Genomic DNA, 20,533 nt, shown 5'->3' on the forward strand with positions numbered 1-20,533 from the left:
TGAATAACACTATCCGTAACTAATATGAATACACGTATGAAAATATAGGGAGTTTATTAAATGCTTAATATGTTATAAATGGAAAGTTTGAGTGAATTGAATGTTTCTTATGGTATGCCCTAAGAGCACACTTCACTCGAAATAGTAGATATTATGGTGATGATTCAACTGTTTTAAACTGGTGCTTTGAAATAAGTCCAGTTGAGGGTTCACCATAAGAGATTCTAATCAGTTTTCTTGCATTTTTTTATAAACCGTGTATTAACAGGATTTCAGGTGCGATAAAAGCTTCGTCATGAACACTAATTTAAGCGTCAAAACTGTACCTTAGGTAGTTAGGTAGTATTTGAAGAATATTCACAGTAATATACAGGGTCATTTTCACCCATTTGAAGCAGTGACTACCATATATTTTAACAAGTACAATAACTGATATCATGTAGTTAGTTTTCGGTTTGACCCAACTTATCGTTATGATGTCTTTTGCTTGGGCCTTTATCGATCTGCACGATTTATTTCATTCTAAGTAATAAGTTTGATCTAGAAACTCAAAAGTTATGGCGTCATACGAACAAGATAAACCATACCCATCAAAGAAGACCTTTAACTGTTTCTGAAAGCCATTTTGCATCTCAAAATTAACACCTCAGTCAATAACATTCGAACACCACGTACCACCACTCACAAACACCTTAAACTTCTGGAACAACAGTTGTCAAAAAACATTAAAACAAATTAAGAACATTGGATTGGACTAGAAACTTCAATTTTATTAAGGTGGGAAGTATTTTTCACCTATGTTTTTGTTCAACATCAACCAAAAGTCACTACAGATATCTATAGTCCTATGGTATGTAGTAGTACTTACCTTAAAATTGAAGAAATATTGATCAAAACCATGTTGTATAGTACGTGTATGCATCTAACTTTTGCTTACCTAACTTATAAAAACGACGTTACAATTACATCACTAACATAATCAATATCTGTTATAAAACCTCTTATATATGAACAAGTACAAGTAAATGTGAACAAAAAATAAAACCCAAACCAAGAAAGAAACAATGGCAAGTTGGGTCGGTTCAGTTATGATTTTTTTAGCTGTCGTCTGCTTGTTTCTGACTACGGTTGAGCCAAAAGTTAGGCATTACAATTTTAATGTAAGACTGTTTCGTGTTACTGGTTTTTTGTGTCTTGGCGCGCATGCATAAGGGTAGTTAGTTAGTTAGTTTTAATTAATGATTTGCTAATTTTCAGGTTGTGATGAAGAATTTTACTAGGTTGTGTGGAACTAAGCCAATCGTTACTGTAAATGGAATGTTTCCGGGGCCAACTCTGTACGCCAGAGAAGACGACACAGTTATTGTTAAACTAGTGAACAACGCGCCTTACAACATTACGATCCATTGGTATGATTCTACCAACATTTAAAGTACGCTTTCTATAGTAAATACTCCCTCCATCCCAAAAAGAGGGTAGTGTAGAAATTTTTATTGTACTTGAGTAGTGGCGAATTCATGATGAAAATTAAATGGAGTCCTAAAAAAAATTCGAAGCTATTTATAATTGAAGGGCAATTTAGCGGTTGTTTACTTTCAAAATAACTATAAATTTTAAAATATATGGGGTCATATAGTTAAATTTAGTGGTTTCCTATACAATTTGAAGATTATGTATATATATTTGTTCTCACTAGTGGGGTCATAGGACCCCATCCCCAATAGCACTATTGTAAAAAACCCGATTACTAACCGATTAATCCTCGATTACTCATTTTCAAAAGTAGTCCATTCCGATTTCCAAAATCCGTTTAATTAATCGGTCAACGTCGATTGATGGGTCAAAATCGAATTTTGTAATCAAAGTTGGTCAAAGTCAAAATTGGTCAACATTTTAACATGAATTTAAACAAGAACTTTATGTTTTTGAAACAAATTAACAGTTTTAGACAATTACGTTAAAGTTTATGTTTATGGTTTTTTTTTTATATATTTACACATATAAGTTACAAAATTTGATATATATATATATATATATATATATATATATATATATATATATATATATATATATATATATATATATATATATATATATATATATATATATATATTATATATAAATATATAAAGTACAATCAGATTAATCCCCGATTAATCTCCGAATTGCCGATTACTCATTTCAAAGTCCTAATCGATTAATCCCCGAATAGCTAATTTTGCAACCTTGCCTAATAGACTACGTGTTGTACTTAAGATAGTTATGTAAATGTCAGTTTTGCCCTTATATTTACGATAAGTTTGACTGAATTTATTTAAAGAATGATTGATTAATTGATTAAGAGTAATAAATGAGGATTTATTAGTTATTTTGTGCAAATGGATAATTATATTGAGATAATACAACGGTGAATATTTATTTTGAGACGGAGGGAGTAATATGCCGTCTATGTTAATTAGATTACTACAACCATGAGAGGTTTCTAAGGTGTATCACAAGTATAGATATGTAAATTCAATAACATGCATGTAAATCTTCAAAAATAATAATAACTTCACACTACTCATAAGTCATAAATATAAACAAATTCTCAAAATAGTTTCTTATTTGCCCCTGTAAACTTAATACAATCATGATCTTGACTCTAGGTTTCCCTTTATGTTTAGTTCTACTAGCTAGCTAGTTAGCTAGCTACTTGGATATATGTAGCTTTTTTATTGTTGCAATTCTCAGGCATGGAATCCGCCAACTACGAAGTGGGTGGTCAGACGGGCCAGCTTATGTGACCCAGTGCCCCATACAGACGGGCCAAACCTATGTCTACAATTTCACCATCACGGGCCAAAGAGGTACACTTCTTTGGCATGCACATATCACGTGGCTAAGAGCAACGGTGCATGGCGCCATTGTCATTTTACCTAAACATGGTGTTCCTTACCCGTTCCCTAAACCAGATCACGAAAAAATCATTGTTCTAGGTAAGTTTTTTTTTATCTATAATCACCTTTAGTCTCGATTTTGAAAAACGATGAATTGTGATTGATTATATCCAATTATTGTAGGTGAATGGTGGAAATCGGACGCTGATGCTGTCATGAACCAATGGATGCAAACCGGTTTGCCACCTAATGTATCTGATGCACACACCATCAATGGCTTTCCAGGTCCAGTGCCAAACTGCACCACTTCTAAAGGTATCGGTTTACACATTTATGCAACCAAACTTCGGTTTAAGTTTTGAAAGTTCGATATACACAATTGATTTTCTGTCATGGGATGCGTTTGATAAATACATAGTGATTAAGTGCTAAATAATTTAAAATCTGAATGATTCAAAGACTCAGAGTGAACTTGGTTTTGAATTATGAACTCAATAAATGCACGAATGCTGAATGGTTCAGCATAATTAAGAGTATGAACTCAATAAATGCACCGAATGCTTAATGGTTCAGCATAATTAAGAGGCAAACAAACGCAGCCTATTATAGTTTAACCCATAAAAGCTTTAGCAAAGAAGATTGATTACTAATATACGATTTTTCTTTCTAGGGTACACGTTACACGTTGAATCTGGTAAAACATACTTGATACGTTTAATTAACGCTGCACTGAACGAGGATTTGTTTTTCAAAGTTGCGAAACATCAATTTACGGTCGTCGAAGTTGATGCTTGTTATGTGAAGCCGTTCGAAACGGATACTATGTATATCGCTCCAGGTCAAACCACAACTGCGCTCTTAACCGCAAATCAAAAAGTTGGCAAGTATATGATGGCCATTTCGCCTTTCATGGACACCAGTGTTGCAGTTGACAACCTAACCGATATATCAACAGTACGTTACAAAAATACTAAAACGTATACACCGACTACTTTCTCTGCTGTTCCAGCTAAAAACGCCACCCCGGAGACATTTCAATTCATTGATGCTCTTAAAAGTTTGAATTCCCCAAAGTACCCTGCGTTGGTCCCACTAAATATCGACCACTCGTTGTTATTTGTTGTTGGGGTCGGGGTTAACCCGTGTGCTACTTGCAGTAGCGGAAACAGAGTTGTGGCGAGCATTAACAATGTTACTTTTGTGATGCCCACCACACCTTTGCTTCAAGCGTATTATTATAATATAAGCGGGGTTTTTACTGATGATTTTCCTGGTACTCCGGTTATGCCTTACAACTATACTGGTAATGTTACGACAATGAATATGCAAACAAAAAACGGGACTAGAGTTTACAGGTTGGCGTATAATTCTACTGTTCAAGTTGTGCTGCAAGGTAACGCGGTTGTTGCACCAGAGAGTCACCCGATACATCTTCATGGGTTCAATTTTTTTGTGGTAGGAAAGGGAAGTGGTAATTTTGACCCAGTGAATGACCCAAATACATTTAATCTGGTTGATCCTGTTGAGAGAAACACTCTTAATGTACCAACTGCTGGTTGGGCTGCCATAAGATTCCGGGCAGATAATCCAGGTAAATAACATAACATTAGCCTCTATACAGAAAACTTTAGTTAGCATTTATATATCTTTTAGTGTTGGTTCAAATGGGTGGGGCCGACCTGAAAACACCTTTGACTCCTGTTCTTCAGGCGTATGGTTTTTGCACTGTCATTTGGAAGTCCACACGACATGGGGTTTAAAGATGGCGTTTTTGGTGGAGAACGGTGAAGGACCAAATGAGTCAATAATGCCACCACCAAAGGACCTCCCGACATGCTAGTCAACAGCATTTTGGGATTTTGTTACAACGTACAAAGCGCAAACAAATTTTCATCAACGTGTGGATACAACGCATCGATCCACTTAGGATTTGAAAGACAAATAAAGTTATGTGAGTTATAAGTTTGATTTATTTTGTTTATGATTTTTTTCTTGGTTGTGAGAATTGTATTATAAGTTTACAGACATAAATTATCAATTTTTTAGATTTGTAATAAATAAAAAACTTCAGGTATAACCATTTGATGATTTTTATAACTTTTGCAAGCAATACTAAATCCAGTCCCATATTTGTTGGTTCAAAAATCAAAATATAATATTGTTAGGTAAAATAACAAGTTCTTAATGAAATTCAGATTATATCAATCATAATTCCTTTTGAAATTCAGATTATTACTTGCTCTTCTTGTTATCTTTAGCATTAGCATAGTTGTTAATTAGGGCCTCAACATCTTTCCAAAAAAGCCCTTCCACCAACACCCCGTCCTTCGTGAACCTGTAAAACAACCATAACAACTTTAGAACTAAAAAGTCAACATAAATCTCTAAACCCAACAGAAAAGCGTCGAATTTTTTATTCTACCTTAAGCCATATTCTAAACTGAATAAATAGTAGTGGCAGTTACAAACTTTTTACTCATTAATTGATCAATACAAATTGTGATATATCAATAGTTCATATGTACTCATATAACAAAAATAGTTTAACGGGAATGGGTAAGCTCCTAACGGTTATATTGATAACTTATTAGTTAATAGAGTGTAGTATTAACTAATAAGCCTATTCGCGCGCGCGTGTGTGTGTGTGTGTGTGAGAGAGAGAGAGAGAGAGAGAGAGAGAGAGAGAGAGAGAGAGAGAGTGAAAGGAGGACCATGTGGTGACGCTTTTGGTGAACTCGACAGTTGGCTTTGCAGAAATAGATTTTGGATCAGCGCTAGCTATTGTGAGAGTGTACATGTCAGAAAATCGGGGTAACTTAGAAGATATCATCAAGCCAGTGCTGTTATAAGCAGAGCCCTGTCGAAATACACAATAAAGCATGTAATGAATACGAGCGCATAACCAAAAATCAGAAGCATGTCACATTCTATATCAACTGAATTTTAAGCATAATTTAAAAGATGTACATCCTTATGACATGATACATCATGTAAGATATATAAAGATAACAACTTATGCACCAAGGACGGAAATCAAAAAGTCCAACATAACAAAAAAAAAACACATGGCTTATATAACAACAATAGGTCAAATATGGGCCAAATGGTAACATACTTCTTGGATTAACCTAGGCAATGCGTAAGAAATGAAAATATTACTGATTCATAAAGAGCAAAACCAAAGATTTGCAGCCACAGTTTTCCAATTTAGTACCATTCAGCACTGATTCCCTAAAAAATTCAAAATATTGGATGTCCTCAATCTAGAGCTTATCACAACTGAAATTGGGATTTTATTCTAAAACTGTTTCTAGTAGCAAAGGAAGTTAGTTGAAGTTGATAAGGGGCTTTACTTGAAATCACTGATTACATGTGTATTGAAAGTAGATCTCTAAAAATCTCTAGCAGATGCACCATGTGGATTTGGATTCAAAAAGACAGCGCATTATGCGCGTTATTTAAGGATCACAACATTCAAGTTTCAATGATCTATAGCAGCAGTAAGCACTTAACTCGAAATGATGAAAGAAATAGGATCTTAACTAGCAAAACGACAGATAACAGAGGTCATTTTTGACTAGCAACTCAAATACCAGTATGAAGATTTACTTATGAAAATAAAGAATGGAAAACTAACATCCAACTAATGACTTTCTTAGAAGGCACCTTGTAAACTTGTCCTTATTTATGTAAAAATATGTTTATTATGCTACAGACAAACCCATACCCTGCTTTTGGGCAAGCTTCGGTATTGTTGTTGTTGTACAAAGTCACAAAATTTGTCATAGCACAAGTAACACTCTGTTTCAGTGACAGCATCCGCATTTACATGTAAATATTACTCAATTATAGTTAACATCAAAATTAAACATTTGACAATTCCACTGAATATATGAATCTTAATTACACATATACTTATCTAGCAAAAGTACAAAAAAATCTAGCCTTAGCTAGCCTCAGATCTCAGACACGCTTTTTTAAGCACATGATCAGCTAGAGCATAAGATACAACCACCTAGAAGAAGCTACTTCATAGTCAATTCCCAATTTTTCATAGAATTTAGATTGGGTTATGGCCATACGGATACGTTTAGTTGCAAATACTTTCCTTAATTTTACTTCCTCGCTTTTCCAAAATTTAAATATGCAAGGTGTTTTATATCTTTAAAAAAATCAGTGAAAACTATAAAAACGTGCTCAAGTGTTGGCCATTTTCCATTATATAAAACAAATAATTTCCATCTCTAGAAAGACAAATTGTTATAAACTTAAAATTGAAGTTTTAAAGTGTAGTTAAATATATATAAGTAGGTATTCCATTTCAAGCTCTTCAAAAAATAAAAATAACACCTACACTACAAGACACACTAAAGTTCTAATTTCAACTACGTTACAATCTGCTAGGGACTAGATTTAGCACATGAAAAGGATGCCTCCGCCTTAAAAACAACATGATAATATAGCCTATGTGTTCCATCCACATTGACAATTCATTCCAATAATGGAGGCTCAAATCAATTCACCAACAATTCAATTCAATAGCATGATCAATTAAAAGTACGAAAAACTTTGAAATGAAACTTACTGAAGGAGGATAAGTAAACAAAAACGCATTCTTTTCCTTGGTGTAGACTACCAGCTGCAATATCCCATTAAATACCACATACTTGCCATAGTCAAAGATCAAACAAACTCATTTATTTATCACAAGATCGAAAAAATCAAAATCTAAATTAATAATATAACAATAATCAATTGAAAATTTAAATATAAAAAAAGGATATAACACAATGCATCCAATGAGAAAATTTTTGTTATCTGGAAACTTCTTATTGTAAAATTGAGCAAACAGAGCAATGATTATAATGATCGATCCGATCAACAATCTAACGTTACTCATTCGCACATCTTCGTTGTAACCGCGATTAGTAACGATCTGGATCAATAAAATCAATATTTACGATGTGGAATTTTAAATGTGGATCGATAAATTGAGAGAATTTGAAAAAAAAAAAAAAAAAAATGAAATTGAAGTGTACCTCAGTGACAGTTTCATCGAGTAAGTGTTTGATGGAGTGATGATCTAGCAGATTTGTTTTTTTGGTAGGAGAAACGGTAGTGGTGGTTTCATTTACCGTCGTCGTCGTCATCTCCGATTTCTGTTCCTAATTTTCCGATTGAGGATTTCTAGGGTTTGTAAGAAAATGATAACTGGGGGGATCTATTCTACTGTAACTTACAAGTTCATGGGTTACGATTACTACAACTTAGGCCCATTATTAAACTTACTGGGTTTTGGATCAAAAAATTCCAAATTCTAACGCATATGTGTTCGGCTTAATAAATGGTTTAGGGTGGGTTCGGGGAAAGGTTGCTAGAGCTTATGTAATGGGTTTATCACCAAAATGTCTAAATAATTTTCACCCTTGCACTAGAGCCTACAAAAAAAAAAAAAAATTGACAAAATGCCCTCGCAAGGCGCAAGATACCTTGCGACCTTGCGTCTTTTTCTAAAAAAATTACGGTTAAATGACATCTTTTAACCTGGCACTCCACACTTTCAACCCACTTCGCAAACACGCAAAAAAACACATAGTCAGGCGATCCGCAAAAACGCAAGCACAAACGCAAACCATCTTCATCGCTTCGATTGCTACTACCAGATCCTCCTCCATCATCACCTCCACTACCACCTAACCCCTCTTGCCACCACCGTTACCTTTTATACAAGCCTAACAGGGTTTTCACGAAGTATTAGGGTTTTCACGCAAAAGAATTAGAGTTTTCACGAAGTAATCAACCAAATAATCAAGGAATCAACCTTGCAACGATGGCGAGCAACCAGGTTAGTGATTACTTCGTTGTATATCTGCGTTTTATCTGTTTATTTTGTGTTCGATGCCAATTGTATAAGTGTGCACACCAATTGCTCGATGAAATGCCTGTTTGAGGTGTAATTGTGTTTAATGAAGTACAACCGTTTATTAATGATATGCATCTGTATTGTGGGTTATATGTTCGAGTGAAACACTCATTAGTAGCTCGTAAAATTATGGAAATTGACAAGACGCAAGGTCAAGTTTGCGTCCTTGCGTATGGTGCGTGAGTGGACGCAAGGGTGTCTTTGCGTCCTTGCGTCTTGCACATAAGCTTGTCTTTGCGTTCTTGCGTTGGTCAATTAAACGGACGCAAGGTTTGTCTTGCGTGCTTGCGTCCTGACACTAACTGCTGATTTTATTGTTACTTATGCAGGGATTTGTGGAAGGAAAGTTAACTATGAAGAATAAGTTGAGCGTTATAGGGGATGTTAAGAAGGTCATGACTGAGAATCAAATTAAAAAGTTTAAAGAAACTTGTTTTGGTCCGTGGTTAGATCTAGAATACTTTGGTAATGATCCCGGGCTTGTACATTGCATGCTCCAAAGGAAGAGTGTGCGGCCGGAAAGACTAGATAATGTTAAGTACCCCGATGAGCATGAGGATCTATGGTTTCATTTTCAGAACAATTTTTCAATTAGATTTGGTCGCCGTGAATTTTGTCTTGTGACGGGTTTTTTGTTTAGCAGCCGAACGGACATGGCACATTACATCCCGAAGAATTATGACGTCCAGACCGCACCTATTAGAAGAAGTTTATTTAAGGGTTTTAAAGATTCTCAAAATATTTTGATTAGTGATGTTGAAAAGATGCTTTTAAAATCTGATCACAGCCGTATTAGTGACGATGATGTGGTGCGACTAGTAATTATCTTGATTGTAGAGAGAGGTTTTATGGGTAAAAAAGGGATCCATGTTGTTAATAAAAAGTTTTTATGGTTAGTCGAAGAGTTATCGCGTGTTAATCAGTATCCACGGGGTCTCGTATTTGGGAGCTAACTTACGAAGCGGTTAGTGAAGGGTTTGTTATTCGTGAAAGCCAATTGGAGAGTGGAAAGGCGTACACTTTGGCGGGATTTATGTGGGCATTCAAGGTAAATGGTTGAATATTTATTATTTAATGTTAATTAAAATTAAGATGTAACATAAATTAATTGTTTTTTAATTTGTAGATTTGGATTCTCGAGTCTTACCGTCGTACCATTAAACTGTTTGCTAAAAAGACTGACAAGAATGGAGTACCGAGGGCTCTTTTTTGGAAGCGTTCATCTGCCGAGTCATATGGAATCTCTGAATACCTTAAACTCCTAGATATTCAGGTTTGTTACATTTTAAAAATGTTAGTTTATACTAAATTGTTGCATAGTTTATCTGTTTACATACAGGTTCTGGTATGGGCGCAAGGTAGGCCTTGCGTCTTTGCGTGTTGTTTTTATGCTGACGCAAGGTTGGTCTTGCGTTCTTGCGTGGGCTTTTGTTTTTGGACGCAAGGTTGTCCTTGCGTCCTTGCGTGTGCCTTTGTTTCTGGACGCAAGAGTTGTTTTGCGACCTTGCATACGCTGACGCAAGCTTAAGTTTGCGTCTTTGCGTATTCTATTCTGCTAATATTCTTATTATTCTTATTATGTAGGATGAGTGTCCCAAGAAAAAGAGACCTTTACGTGGTCTGAAGCCAACTGATACAGAAAAGAGTTGTCAATGGTGGATTCAGAGTGACGTGTACTTTAGAGGAGGAAAGGTACCAGAAGATGAGATCGAGGATGAGGTCCAGGATGATCTAGTTGATACAGATGATCCAGTTGTTGATAGGTCTGAGCAGACACCCCACAAGCATTCAACATAAGATGTAGATACAGAGGGCCCTCCTGATGTACACAATTTACATCGTATGATAGAGTTGTTGACAAAGCGGATGGACAAACAAGAGAAAGAGTTAACTGATTGTAAACAACTTGTTATGCAACACGAAAAACTTTTATCGCAACAACAATATCAGGTACATTTTTTGGTATTTTTGGTATTAATTGAATTGAATATTTATGTTACTTATGTTATTTATTGTGTTTAGGATGATGATACGTGTTTCAATCGATCTTTGTCTGATAATGAAATCGAAAGGACTTCTTGTGACAACCCGGAAATTTCTGACCAAATTTAAACTTAATCTTTGTATGATTAACATTTCCGACACGATAAACAAAGTCTGTAAAATCGAATCTCAAAATTTTTGAACTATTCAAGTACCCTTCGGTTGTTCTCAACGATTCGCTAACCATTATATGTAAATAGATACATATATATACTATAACTTAAAAATGTAACAAAGTTTTAATGGTTTGATACCGTACATTAAACTTATTGGTTTAAATATTTATTTGAATATATATGATAAGTTGGAATATTAATTATATGAATAACTTGCGACGTATATTTAAAACGTGTTTATGAATGTTGAAAATATATATTAACTTGGTCATAAAACGATTTGTTATTATATATATATTAACAAATAGCGAGACAATGATTTATAGAAGTAAATGACCAAAACACTCGAAAGTTTAAGATACACTTTGAATGATATAGTTTATTGATAATTTAAGACTATATTTTGACAAAGGTACGAGTCACAAAACGTAAATTGCGAGTTTTCTAAGCGTACGAAAATGCGTTCGAGAAACCGGAACCGGGACATAAGTCGAGTGACAACGTACGAGTCATCGGAACAAAAATTACAAGTCAACTATGCACATGAATTTAATATAATATATAATTAATTATTTAAATTATATATATTATATAATAATATGTCGACAAACAAGAAAACAAAAACATTTTGAGCTGGATCAGGCGGCCATGCGATCGCATGGAAAATACACTAAAAACCCATGCGATCGCATGGGCATCAGATTCCAAAAAGTTGCCTATAAAAGTCCAGTTTCTGCTCAAGTTTTGTTTACACATATTACACTCGTATATATTTATATTTATATTATTATTATTATTATTATTATTATTATTATTATTATTATTATTATTATTATTATTATTATTATTATTAAGATTAATATTATTATTATTAATCTTATTATTATTAGTAGTATTAGTACATAAAATACTACGACGAGGCCATGAGCGGGTCATTTTTGAAATGGGTTTTCGAGCGGGATAGAGCTAAGGAAATTATGGGTAATATTCGTGGGTATTATTCGCAAGTCAAACCTAGTTTTTATTATCTCCGTTGCTTCTACGTACTTTTCTACAATATTGAATCTCAATATTGATACGTAAGCACGCATATTTTATCTTTTATATATTAATTGTGTATCCATGTCTAGTGCTCGAGTATATATATTTATGCATGCTTGTATGCTAAATTTCATCGTTAAACAGTTTATGATGAATCACGAATTAAATACATATATTATTGGTAAAAGGTATATGATATGCATGTTTTTGAAAAGCTGGCGAAAAATCAATGACTTTTCATTTAGATATCGAATAGTTTCGATGAACGGATTAAGAGATATGATCAACTGAATTATGATTGACGTTAATTGGAATTGCTTTTGAATCTGAAATTAATATTTAAACAATCTGTTTATGAGATTGATAAAATACTACTAGCCAAGTAAATGAATCCTTATATAAGGCACGTCTCGTTTTGTTGAACAATTGTCAAAATTGACTTTTTGAAATGACTTTTGATAACTTTTGTATGTCGATCTCGAGCATTAGGATTGTGATACACTATAACCCAACCTAGTTTATTAGACATGTATTGACCAACATATGTTCTCTAGGTTGAGATCTACGGTTAATCTTGCATTCCGAGTTACGGTCACTTTTTGATGAATGACTTATGTGCTGCTAAGGTGAGTTTCATATGATTCCTTTTACTCCTTACATTTTTGGGCTGAGAATACATGCAAATACTTTATTAACTGATTTACAATATTTATATGCGTGATTTTCATTTGCGCCCTTTTTAAATGCTTTTGCAATCTATATTTTTGGGCTGAGAATACATGCACTTTATTTTAAACGCAATGGATACAAGTACATACTAAATTCTACACAGAGTTTGAACCGAAAATCCCTTAGCTTTGGTAACTAGTAACTGCCAGTTATAAGAACTGGTGGGCGCGAGTAGTAGTATATGGATCCATAGGGCTTGATATCCCTGTCCGAGCTAGAGCACTAGCCTTTTAACGGACGTATGCTATTTGAGAAGTGTACACGTTGGTTTGCGTGTATTATTAAGATGATTATACAAAGGGTACAAATTATATATACGTTAAGTTTAGTTACCAGGGTGCTCAATCTTGTAGAATATTTTGATAAACGTTTCTGGATGAAACAACTGAAATCTTGTGATTCACCTTTATGTACAGATTATACAAAACATTAAAACTATGAACTCACCAACCTTTGTGTTGAAACTTGTTAGCATGTTTATTCTCAGGTTCCTAGAAGTCTTCCGCTGTTTGCTTATATGTTAGACAAGCTATGTGCATGGAGTCTTACATGGCATGTTTATCAAGGAAACGTTGCATTCACCAAATCATCACCATGTATCTTATTTTGACTGTATTGTCAATGGAAGTACTATTGTAAACTATTATTTACGATGATTGTCTATATGTAGAAATCATCAAATGTCGAAAACTTTTGATTTAAATATTCATTTATGGTGTGCCTTTTCAAAAGAATGCAATGTTTACAAAACATATCATATAGAGGTCAAATACCTCGCAATGAAATCGATGAATGACGTGTTCGTCCATATGGATTTGGAGCGATCGTCACACTTCTCCAATGCACATTCGACGTGGAATCAGAGAAAGAAGGCCAACTAGTGTATTAAGGTCCCCATTCACAACACCTGGGTACAGAAAACCCATTGAGAAGGTACATTTCAGCATGTTAAAAACTTGTATGTTAAATTATTGCAATAAATAATGGTGTGTTTCTGTGACTGTTGCGGACGCAAGACATACCTTGCGTCCTTGCGTGTCGCAAGGGTGTTCTTGCTTCCTTGCGTCAATGTTATCGCAAGGTCAGTTTTGCGCCCTTGCGTCTGATGGTCGCAAGGTGAGTTTGCGTCCTTGCGCGTGTCGCAAGGGTGTTCTTGCGTTCTTGCGTCTAAGTAACTATTTATTTTTTACTCAGTTGTCAAAAGATGTGGTTGAGAAAGTGGAAAGCATGAATGTTGTACAGCTAGGGACTGAAGATGATCATAATAAACAACAAATTAATGATGATGGGGTACCTATGGACACAAATGTAGCAGCAGAGGTGAGCACAAAGCTTTTATCTGTCGCAAACATAAATTTGCGCCCTTGCGTGTGCTTTCTTTTAGGTGCGAGGGTACTTTTGCGTCCTTGCGTCTCGTTGGTTCAGCACACGCAAGAACATGTTTGCGTCCTTGCGTTTATTTGGATTAACATTTTATTAACCTTATCTGTTGAATTATTGTAGGTGAGAGTTGATAAGCAGCCTGTTAAAGTTCTTAAGAGAAAAAGAAAGGAACAAGACTGGATGAGTGAGGAAGAAATATGAGGGATGATTGAAAGGTTTATAAATTACCAAGAAACTCTCCAACCACCGCCACCTAATGCCTAGAGAGATGGTAGAAAGCATGCAGGCCCAGCAAAAGATCCAAAGACAATGATTGAGAGCAAGCAAGAGACGCGCTGCATGTTCATCTTTCAAAATGACCAATTCATTTTTATAAATCAAGACTTTTGTGTTCGATTACTGGGATTAGGACATTCTGGTTATTTGGATAACTTGGTAAGTTTGTAAGTTTGTTATTCAATTAATAATTAATTTTATACAATTTATTTTATATTAGGGTTACACATTGAATTTGTTATATTAACTTGTTATATTTATAGCACATTGATGGCTGGGCTACATTTCTTTTGAGATATCGTCAGAGATTTCTCCCCCGAGCCAGTCAAGTTTATTCCACTCCCGAGTTTCCAGTTGAGGTGCTTAAAGCAAGTTCTCGATGGACTATTATGCCACTGGGATTCATGAACATGCTTGAGAGGTTCAACACTTATTTTGACAATACTCAGAAGGAGGAGGGCAAACAGGAGTGCTCTAATACGTCCGGAGAGGGAATTATTGCCCATAATCCTCCAGATTACATGTACTTAATTGGACTTGGAGACGGCAATGATGACCTATATCCATCTTGGGTTGACTGTGATCAGGTAAACACAACTAATTTATACACCAGTAAGTATTTAGTATTCTGGAGCATACGCAAGGCCAGTTTTGCGACCTTGCGTCTTTGTTACCGGTCGCAAGGTGTTCTTTGCGTCCTTGCGTCTCGTTGTCCATGTGTCGCAAGGTGTGTCTTGTGTGTGTCTTGCGTCCATACCTCTTTTTTACCGGTCGCAAGGTGGTCATTGCATCCTTGCATCTCGTTGTTCATGGGTCGCAAGGCGTTTCTTGCGTCCTTGCATCCGTTTATGTTATGACGCAAGGTTATTCTTGTGTCCTTGCGTCTGTTCTTTTTGTTGTATCCTCTGTAAACTGTCTGTCTGTTACAGGTGTTGATCCCAGTACATTTTCCTGGTGACAATTCACATTTCATCCTGCTTCAGTTGAAGTTAGAAGAAATGAAGGTTTTTGTGTACGACAGTTTACCCGGCTGTGTCAGTACACAACAACTTGACGCAGTTTTCAAGATTTTGGGTGACAACTTGCCAGTGTACTTGAAGGCGATTGACTATTTTAACAAGATGCAAGACTCCCAACTTGTTGGATACTATGAAAATAAAGAGAGTGTGGAGTGGTTGTCATGGTGATTGTGGGGTTTGGGTGTGCATACACATGGAGAGGATTATTTATGGATGGGAGGAGAATGACAACCTTGGGGATGCTACAAACGCTGCTGAGCAATATAGAAAAAGAATGCACGGTAGTTCTTCCGTGCACGTTTTGATACACAAGAACCGCCGCCACCAACTCCACCATCAAAATCAAAGAATCAGGTTGATTGATACAGTTGTAGCTAATAGTTGTAAATGCATTTGTAAATGCAGTTGTAGCTAATAGATGTAGATTGATACAGGTTGATTGACATTACACGCAAGGACGCAAGTTTTTTGCTTGCGTACGCAAGCATAGATTTGCGTCCTTGCGTGTTTTTAATTTTGGCTAGCAATTGTACGCAAGCATAGATTTGTGTCCTTGCGTGTTTCGTTTTTTGGCTAGCAATCGTACGCAAGCACAATCTTGCATCCTTGCGTGTTTTTATTTTTGTCTATCTTGCGTACGCAAGCAAAGCCTTGCGTACGCAAGCAATGCTTTGCGTCCTTGCGTGTTTTTAACTTTGGCTACTGACATACGCAAACCACAATTTGGGCTAGTGCTTGCGTACGCAAAACACTTCTTGCGTCCTTACGTGTCGTGTAAATGCAAATGAAATAAAATGGCACAGTAGGTACCTAGAGTACAACAATTTGTTACAATACACATAATAGATCATTTAACATATCCAACAATCCAACAATACACATACACATAATATAAAATAAAATAAACATAAACTTACGATAGTGGGTTACTAATTATCGCTCCCTAAATTGCACGTTGCATAAAACTGAGACTGATATGCCTTAAAATCTTCAGCATCTGTGGCCTTCTCCTTACCCTTCTTCGTTTTTGAGGCTGATGTTTTTACTACCCTTTTAGAAGTTGATTCACCTGTTCGGTCATAAGAAGCTGTGCACATATCCCTACCATGACTTGGTTCTTTGCAACGAGTGCAAGTTCTTACGGTTTTTTCAGTATCTTTATCCTTCGACGGAATACGTTTTGTCCTTTTAGGGCGTCCAGGGGCTCTTTTCTCCTTAATGGGAGGGTTTACAATTTGTAAAACGCCGGGCGACGGATACAACCATTCAGACCGATGGGCCAAAGGAAGGATGTGTTCTAAATACGTATTTATATACGTTTGAGTTGTGAACCAATGTGATACAAATTGAGTAACATCCTCCACTCCGAAAAGTCGTGCTGCTGCAATAACATGTCCGCAAGGTATCCCCGATAACTGCCACTGCCCACATGAACATACTTTATCGTCGAGATTAACCATTCCATTTTTCTGCCATCTCGCACTTCTATTAGATTGTTTGTCGATGGAATTGCTTGCCATCTTCTAGATTTTCTCGTCCTCTTGCCTAGTTTACGTTCAGCATATGGGGTAACCGTTGAAGTAAGACTAACCGACTGGTTGCGATGTTTGAAATACCAATCTTGTAATGGAGCGCGAAAAAACTCAAACAACATGCAAACAAGTAGTTTTTGAGCATGTTTGGATAGTGCGTTAACAGACTCTACACTGTTGCTAGTAAGGTATGAATACCTAACATGTTCAGCTCTACTTCTGGACCATTTGTGGAAACCAACTTGTTCTAAATAATTGTAAGACGCTCTCAATCTTCTTCGAAATACACTAAGATGATCCTTAAAATCCGACCCACGGTAAGCTTTCACCATTTTCCAATAATGCCATTCAAAATATTTGAATTTGTTAGATTTAGTTTTGATCCTTCCAAACAAATGACGTGCGTAATAACAGTGAAACGCTTCAGGAAACACAGTTGAAACACCATGTGTTATTGAAGAAGCACGATCAGAAATAAAAGTAAGCTCTGAAATACGATCACTCATACCACAACTCGTTAAATGATCTCTTAGGTTTCCTAAGAACCATAACCAAACCTCGTTTGTCTCGCCTCCACCAATTCCATAAGCCAATGACAGAATTTCATTATTGCCATCCATCGCAACGGCTACTAAATTTGTCCCCGAGTACCTTGCCTTCAAATGCGCACCATCGACGATGATTACCGGGCGACAATATTGAACAAATGATTGAACCTACATAGATTTTAGCAGGTCAAAAGTGTTCAATTATAATAAGGTCAATTATAAGTTAAAAATTGAGAGACATTATCGATACTTACAACTACGCCAAGGGAATAGTAACACATCAAAAATCTATCTTCTTTGTCGGTGACCAAATTACTTACGCTTCCCGGGTTGTGGATCCTAATGTTATATAGGTGAAGGGGAAGCATTCGGAACGAGTCTTCAGCACTGCCGCTAAGCATCTGTAATGTATGACATTTAACCCTCCATGCTTGATTGTAAGACATGCTGACACTGAACCAGTGTCCTATATCCGCACGTATATCATTTGCATTGTATTCCCGATTTGTAGACTTGAACGAATCCACAAGCATACTACCCAACACCTTTTTGGTGGCATGTTTATTGTTTCCCATAATTAGTGTGCGTGAGCATGTGTGTACGTCATGCATTTTCTTTACCATAAAGTTTTCAGTGTTCCGTATTTTGTAAGCACTAATTTTCCATTCACAGTTTGGCAACACACAATTAGCGGTGTATCGAGATTTGTCTGACTTTACAGGCTTAATTTGGAAGTTTTCTTCAAGACATTTTGTAGATAGAGTGTTTATGAACTCGGCCTTGTTCAAAAAAGTTTGACGAACTTTAATTAAATCTGATACCCTATACGTGGTTGGTGTTTGTGTCGTAAATTCATGCTCTTGCTCTTGCTGACTCAATAGAGGTGACATATTCCAGAATAAATCTTGCTTTTCTTCTTCATATTAATCTTCTTCGTCTTCGTCTCCGTCTTTTTCTCTGTCTGAATCACTAGATGCGACAACAGATATCTCAAACGGGTGGTCTCCTTCTTTAATTTTACATACGTTTTTAACACCATAGTTAAACATATAAAACTCTTCAGTGTTTGGAGGTGGCATTTCAGGCTCTACTGAAATGCCCCGTTCATATCGATTATAAATGATTCACAATAGTTGATTACATCGCGAGGTATTTGACCTCTATATGATACATTTTACAAACATTGCATTCGTTTTTAAAATACAAACTTTCATCACATCGAAAGTTGTCGGCATGTATACCATTTCATAATATTTCCAACTATAAATGACTTAATAATATTCTTGATGAACTCATCGACTCGAATGCAACGTCTTTTGAAATATGCCATGAATGACTCCAAGTAATATCTTTAAAATGAGCAAATGCACAGCGAAAGATTTCTTTCATACCTGAGAATAAACATGCTTTAAAGTGTCAACCAAAAGGTTGGTGAGTTCATTAGTTTATCATAAACAATCATTTCCATTAGTTTAATAGACCACGAGATTTCATTTATTCAATAATCATACACTCACAAGTGTTTAAAAATCATTCATATGGATTGAACACCTGGTAACCGACGTTAACATAATGCATATAGAATATCCCCAAAACAGAAAACTATCTGTATTAATAACTCGAAGTACTAAAGCATACCATTTTCCAGTATGGGGGAGTTAGTGCCCGTAGATCTACCTTTAGGATTCGCGTCAATTAGGGTGTCTGTTCCCTAATTCTTAGGCTACCAAGCTAAAAGGGGTGATATTCGATTCGATAATCCAACCATAGAATGTAGTTTCGATTACTTGTGTCTATTTTGTAAAATATTTATAAAAGCAGCGCATGTATTCTCAGCCCAAAAATATATATTGCAAAAGCATTTAGAAAGGGAGTAATGAAACTCAACATACTGTATTTTGTAGTAAAAATACATATGACGTCATTGAACAAGTGTAGGGTTGGTCTCGGATTCACGAACATATATTATTCATATATTTTAATGATAATAATAATAATAATAATAATAATAATATTAGTTATACTAATAATCCTATTTCTAATATTGGTAATGATAATAATTACTTAATAACAATCAATAAATAATAATAATAATAATAATAATAATAATAATAATAATAATAATAATAATAATAATAATAATAATAATAATAATAAATAATAATAATGTATTTATAATAATAAGAGTATTAGTAGTAACTACCTCAAAGGAGTAGCTCTTAAAAAAATGCCCAAGTCCGGGTGTGAACCCGCGACGTCCCGCTAACTCGAAATCAATCCTAATCATTACACCATTTGTGTTTTTCTGAAATAACTCTACTTCTTTATATATTTAACCAATATCTATATGTTTCACCATCATGAACTAATATCATCATTCATCTTAATATCCATCTTCTAATTAAATTTCGCCCAGAACATGATTATTATCAGGTATTATCACCATCATTGACATCATTATCACCATTGTTCATCAATATCTATCACCAACATAATCACATAAAATTATAACCTAACATCGTCGCTTAAACCCGTTACTCATTATCATCATCCTAAGTTCATTTGACAATACCATTAAATTATCATCAACATCATCTTACCGAGCTTCAACATCATTATCTCACGTCTCTTATCTTTATCACCAATGGCATCATTTACGTACATCATAGAAATTTATATGATCACCATCATCATTCTCATTCTTCTTCATGATCATCATCATCATTAATGATTTACTTCCTTCATTAAAAATAGAATGAAAAACAGTCCAAAACAATTGGTAAGTGTCTCGGCCCAATTAATAATCTTGCAAGTGGCTGTGTCGGTTTATTAAAAAAATAAGGGAGACAACGATTATAGCAGAACCTTTATATGAATTTAAATCCCTTGAGTCATTCGGTTTATAAAAACAAATAATAGTAAAGATGCAAGTTGCAGCAACCATGTGACTACTCCCAACATCATTATCAACTTATTTCTTTTACACAAACAACCAACAACAATAGGATACCTAACCCACTAGTCGAATAATCTAATCCCAATAA

General features: G+C 35.3%; 2 protein-coding genes across 2 annotated transcripts; one reads left to right on the plus strand and one right to left on the minus strand.

Moving 5' to 3' along the window:
• Window positions 1–1,039: 1,039 nt before the first annotated feature.
• Window positions 1,040–4,939, plus strand: LOC139893506 (laccase-4-like). The gene is made up of 6 exons (XM_071876671.1): window positions 1,040–1,160; window positions 1,258–1,409; window positions 2,734–2,978; window positions 3,063–3,194; window positions 3,550–4,470; window positions 4,589–4,939. Exons 1-6 carry the CDS (start codon window positions 1,065–1,067, stop codon window positions 4,717–4,719), a joined length of 1,677 nt encoding a protein of 558 aa, XP_071732772.1. The 5' UTR covers window positions 1,040–1,064; the 3' UTR covers window positions 4,720–4,939.
• On the minus strand, window positions 4,933–8,173 carry LOC139893507 (signal peptidase complex subunit 2-like). The gene is made up of 5 exons (XM_071876672.1): window positions 7,919–8,173; window positions 7,664–7,815; window positions 7,465–7,546; window positions 5,591–5,736; window positions 4,933–5,214 (listed from the first exon to the last, which is right to left on the minus strand). The coding sequence occupies exons 1-5, from the start codon at window positions 8,027–8,029 to the stop codon at window positions 5,112–5,114; spliced, it is 594 nt and encodes a 197-aa protein (XP_071732773.1). The 5' UTR covers window positions 8,030–8,173; the 3' UTR covers window positions 4,933–5,111.
• Window positions 8,174–20,533: the final 12,360 nt, after the last annotated feature.

Source organism: Rutidosis leptorrhynchoides, chromosome 2 (assembly GCF_046630445.1).
Source record: "Rutidosis leptorrhynchoides isolate AG116_Rl617_1_P2 chromosome 2, CSIRO_AGI_Rlap_v1, whole genome shotgun sequence".
In the NCBI taxonomy this organism is placed as follows: domain Eukaryota; kingdom Viridiplantae; phylum Streptophyta; class Magnoliopsida; order Asterales; family Asteraceae; genus Rutidosis; species Rutidosis leptorrhynchoides.

Excerpts from the sequence above, each read along its gene's own strand:
- LOC139893507 (XM_071876672.1), bottom strand. The coding sequence starts at position 8,029 with ATGACGACGACGACGGTAAATGAAACCACCACTACCGTTTCTCCTACC. Across the intron at positions 7,547-7,663 it reads CTCATTGGATGCATTGTGTT|GTATGTGGTATTTAATGGGA; the intron begins ATATCCTTTTTT and ends TGACTATGGCAA. Across the intron at positions 5,737-7,464 it reads TGTTTACTTATCCTCCTTCA|GGCTCTGCTTATAACAGCAC; the intron begins GTAAGTTTCATT and ends GTATTTCGACAG.
- LOC139893506 (XM_071876671.1), top strand. The coding sequence starts at position 1,065 with ATGGCAAGTTGGGTCGGTTCAGTTATGATTTTTTTAGCTGTCGTCTGC. Across the intron at positions 2,979-3,062 it reads CGAAAAAATCATTGTTCTAG|GTGAATGGTGGAAATCGGAC; the intron begins GTAAGTTTTTTT and ends CAATTATTGTAG. Across the intron at positions 4,471-4,588 it reads ATTCCGGGCAGATAATCCAG|GCGTATGGTTTTTGCACTGT; the intron begins GTAAATAACATA and ends CCTGTTCTTCAG.